Below are 5,000 nucleotides of genomic sequence, written 5' to 3' on the forward strand. Positions count from 1 at the left end.
AACATATTAATTTTAAAGGAGAAAAAAGTTGGATACATGTAGTAAAGGTGTAGTATTTATATATAAATGCCGTGAAACTGCAGTTGGAGCCAGACACTGATTGTGGGGTGATGATGTACATGTAGCGGTCCAGTTTGCTGGCATTGCTTTGCTAGATTGAGCAATTTGAAATCACTTTACTGACAGATTTTAGCCCGGACAAGTAGGCTAAAGTTGTCTGTAATATTCAGTAGATTTAGCTATACAACAACAATTTTTCTGGTTGATTAAGTCTCAAATGCTTCTCGCGTAATTCAGAAAAATCACTTAGAACAAAGGGCATCCACCGCAAAAACAAGCACATTGACCCCACCTTTTTATGCACTTTTTGAATTTCCTGTGCATGAATATCAATAGTGCCAAGTTTGACAAAAATCTGCATAGTACGTCATTTTCAAGGGAATTACCTTGAGTCTCACTCTCAGGGGTCAATGGGTGAAGTTGCTTTGTTTTAGATGTACCAGTGTGCAATTTGCGTTCCAGTATGGTGGACCATCACCAGCTGCAAAAGGCCTATTGCATTTAACATTAGCCAGCATAGCTGCAGGCAGTGTATTTCTGCACTATTAGGGATGTCTGCTCCATTGTCTTTTGGCCACAAGCAGTATGGTGACCAGTAGTTTTGGGATTTTCAGTAATTAGAGAAATGGCCCTGTATTTTTTATTTTAAACTTGTTTTCTACCTAAATATTCCCACAGTAATACTGTGGGATAGGTAGAAAACAGTATTACTGTTACTGTGGGATATTAATTTAAGGATGGTGCCTACTATTGTTATTGTGCACACGTTCTGCGCATTTCGAGATAATTGGATTTCCTATGGGTGGTGCATATTAATACAGGGATGTTTTTGCATGGTTCAAAACTATGTGGAGAAAGCACAACTTTAATTTAGCAAGTTTTTTTGGTATCCAAAAAGAAAATTGGGGGTTACCATGCATTTTTCAGAGATATAATTCAGCTTCAATTTGGAAAAGAATGCCATACATTGCTTTGTATTTTAGATCTTTTTACAACTCTATTTTTATGTAAATGCTTTCTTTTGTTTCCGTAATCCAATATGGCTGCTAGACACATGAGCAAAAACGCTCCATAGGGAACTCTCTACTTTGACCATAATGTCCCTTGGTCACTCACTGCAAAAAGACTACCAGTAAATCTCAGTTATTTGAAGTTATACTTAATTAGAAGGCTTAAATTCTTTATTTCTAGGGTTCAGCTGCAAGTCTGTCATACAGTGGTGGTGATTGTCTTCAACCTCAACACATACGAGAAGCTATCAGGAGATACAATCATTTTATAGGACCCATGGCTCCTTTCTCTGTGAGTCTGCTAATAACTTACAATGTAGTATGTACATCTTTGCACACACATGTAGCTTCAATAGAAAAGTTTGGCCCTCAAATATAGAAAACAGTCTCCCGTACGAAGTAGAAGTACTGGAAATTATGTGATTGTACATTTACTTATTGTGTTAAATTGGGTTCCTTTTAACCCTGTCTGCAAACACATCTGACTGTGCAGGGCTCGAAATTAACATTTTTAGTAAGGCGCCAATTGGCGACTGATCCAAAAATTTTGGTCGCCAGATCTTAACTTTTAGTCGCCATTTTTTTCACTGATATTTTTTTCTTCATTTTTCTGATGATCATGTACATGCAATCTTCTTCATAGTCCTAAGTTTAGGTACACTTAAGCTTCTAAGACTGAGATACTAAAACTTAAAAGGAAGCCAGGGCTCGTAAAACATATCATTACGCATTACGAGGTAAATAATCAATGTGAAAGCAGCTTTAGTCACGTTTCCTGTGCTTCCTCCGCTTTTGTTAAGTTTCCATGTAACATCGAGTCTATAGCTTACATAAATAGACGAACCTGAACATAAACAATCACCAATTTTCCATATTTTCAGCGCTAAAAAGCCAAGGCTTCGTTGTGAACTTCACGCTTCAATGATTGCACGTGTTGTTTAGAGCGCCCGCAATACCAGCTGCTGAATCAAACATGGCACTCAATTATGAAACATGGAGATCGAAGAGCCAGAAGAGTCGTGGGTTTGTTTTGTTATTTCTGTGCGCATAAATGTGCATTTTATCCAAAACTACGGTTGATTTGCCTTTGAGGTTAAAAGGATGAAGGAAAAAGGTGAAGGTTAGTCGCCCACTGGCGACTAGCTCTAAAAATCTAGTCGCCAACGCTTGATTTTTGGTCGCATTGGCGACCAGTGAGTCGCAATGTCGAGCCCTGCTGTGTTGATGAACAATGCAAATGCAAAGAATGTTAAAGTGAAGATATCCACAGACAATCACTCGAAAAAATTGTTAGCAAAATAAAAATGATGGTAGAAGGTAACTCTTTGCTGTGGGCTGTTTTGTAATTTCTACTGTAAATGCCATGATCTCAAATGTTTAGAGGGCCTCACTGTTTGAGAGGTAATAATTAACAATTATTGGATGAGGTTGAGCATGTTAGCGATAATTATCAAGGCCAACGTTTGTGTTATCTGCCGAAGCTGAAGGCTGAGGTGGATAACACAAACTGAAGCCTTGATAACATGCGAAAACCGAATTCAATAATTGTTTTATTATGCATATTCCTGAGCTGAGCTCCGCCATGACAAAACTGATCAAACTGCTGGTTAGTGTGTTAGGTGACGTCACTTCTGCATGCATAAAACTATTGTCTGTAGGTAGGACGTCAATTCTACATATATAAAATCTATTGTTTGTAGGTATGACGTAAGAGAAACAGAGCAAGCAAGAATTAGCCGCATGCTTATAGCCAATCAAAATCGAGCTGGTGACACCAATGTATAATAATATGTTTTATTATGGCTCATGCACTGTCTCACCTAATAATTCATAAAGCCACTGTTACATGTTGAAACTTTTAAGGCCCAGTAATACGGGCAACGTTTTTCGTGCAACTTGTTGTGCAACAATGTTGCATTGCAAGTTGAGATGGTTTGTTGCGCGTATTACCACCTTCGTTGCTTTTACTTTTTGCAACATGAAAAGTTGTTGCACAAGGTGGTAATATGTGCATCAAACCATCTAAACTTCCAACGCAGCATTGTTGCGCGACAAGTTGCACAAAAAATGTTGCCTGTATTACTAGGCCTTCAGCTGAAACTTGTGCGCAACAGCATTGTGAAACGAGTTTCAGCAGCCGCGCGTTGCACTATGTAACATAAAAGGTCGAAACTTGTTCAGGAACGCTGAAACTGGCTTCGAAATGTTGATACCATATTCCTGCAAAACAAGTTGATACTACTTCCATGGCCTTGGCATAAGTTGCAGTTTCTTATTGGCCTATGCGGCGTAGCGTGATAAGATCGAACAAGACCAGTTTCATGAAGTGGTGTTACATGGTGAAAAAAGTAGAAAGTAGTTCAACTTTTCCTGAAACTTGTCTTGCAACGGAGATCAACAAAGTTTCATGAAACGGACCATGTTACACGCCGCAATGTGTGCTGAACTTTCAGCTAAAAGTTTCAACATGTAACAGTGGCTTAAGGCAGAAATTGAATGATAATTTGAAAAAAATAATTATCATTGCTTTTCACAAGCTATACAACTACTGTAATTGAGCCCTTTCTAATTTATAAAGTACCCATAATATTTTAGTTAAAAAAGTGCGTGAAAAATCACATTAAATAATACAGTAAATGCAGAGCTGTTCACCAGTCTGCATAATAATAATAATAATTGGCTCACTCATGAATTTATTTCCTCTGTAACATAGTAAGGACCAAAACATTTCAGAAAATGTATGCTTTCCATAATTATCATAATGAGTTAAATGTGTGGGATGTGTTGTTGGTCTGGTTGACTTGACTTCTCAAGTGGTAACCTGTAGGACATTCATTATTACTGGGCACTAGGCTATTCTTGACTTGGAACAAAAGTCAGTACTGTACAAGCCTCTGTTGAGTTCTGTTTTTGCATTATGCACTGTAAATGGCTTGGAGAGCACAATTTCCTTATTAGTAACTTCAATGCATGACTGAAATAAAGGGACAGCAGTATAGCTTTGCAAAGTTCCAAGTTTGTCAGATTTGTATTTCTTTTTTTTCAGGCTCATGCAAAGCCAAGTGCTGGTTACAGGACCTTGTGTTGTTGAAAGAAGTGGAGAGTAGAAAATTAATATCACGGTTTAGGCGACAACAAGTGGAGAACTGCTGTTTTTTTGCTCTTAAAAACCATCATGAGCTATTGTAGCTGTGGGGATTTTTGCTGTGATAAGCAGCTAACCAGGCCCCAGTTGTTTGAAAGGTGGATAGCACTATGCGCTGGATAACTCAATCGGTTTTGCTAGTGTTTATCCGCTGGTTAGTGATTTATCCGGTGGATAGCGCTATCCACCTTTTGAACAACCGAGGCCAGGCTGTTTTGACTTTGTACGAGTACAAGGAAGGATTGCATTTTTGCAAACGTTGGCCGTGTAGCACTTATATTTGAACAGTCTTAACTGATTAGAGTGTAATGTGAAGTGCTAAGTTTCTACCCTATCTGAACCAACCCTGTTCAGAGTTTTTCTCTGTCCTTGTACGTGTACCGTTTCCATCAGTAGGGCTAACGCTCATATGGTTCAGATGGGGTAGAAACTTAGTACTTCACACTTTAATCAGTGAAGCCTGTTTTGACTTTGTGTCTAATTCATATAGTTTCTGGACAGTGTACTTGGATCCTAACATGATGGTGAACTGATCTTAAATGATGAAACAAAAAAAAAAAAGTGTCATGCCCGTCCAGCAGAACCCAAGCTTCCCCGTTACTGGACAGGAATGCTACACCATAATTTGTAGGGAGCACCACACTGGCAAGCCAGCTAACTACTGATGTGATGGGTTAGCCACAAGGATCCTTAGGCCTTATTTTTCATTTGAGTATCCTGACTCTATCATCTCAAACAAGGTTTCCTACATTAGGGGGGTGGCTCTTAACTACAGAAAGACAATG

At 38.7% G+C, this 5,000-nt stretch overlaps 1 protein-coding gene across 3 annotated transcripts in view; it reads left to right on the forward strand.

Annotated features, from left to right (window-relative positions):
- LOC138052487 (transcription initiation protein SPT3 homolog) overlaps window positions 1-5,000 on the forward strand; it is a 45,612-nt gene that overhangs the window by 39,833 nt on the left and 779 nt on the right. For all 3 annotated transcript variants that reach the window (XM_068899001.1, XM_068899002.1, XM_068899004.1), the window contains 2 exons: window positions 1,252-1,362; window positions 4,117-5,000. The exon at window positions 4,117-5,000 is cut by the window's right edge and continues 779 nt beyond it. In XM_068899001.1, coding sequence (XP_068755102.1) covers window positions 1,252-1,362; window positions 4,117-4,161 — 156 coding nt within the window. In that variant the 3' untranslated portion in view covers window positions 4,162-5,000. The remainder of the gene's footprint in view (window positions 1-1,251; window positions 1,363-4,116) is intronic.

Source organism: Montipora capricornis, chromosome 6 (genome assembly GCF_036669925.1).
Source record: "Montipora capricornis isolate CH-2021 chromosome 6, ASM3666992v2, whole genome shotgun sequence".
NCBI classification, from domain to species: domain Eukaryota; kingdom Metazoa; phylum Cnidaria; class Anthozoa; order Scleractinia; family Acroporidae; genus Montipora; species Montipora capricornis.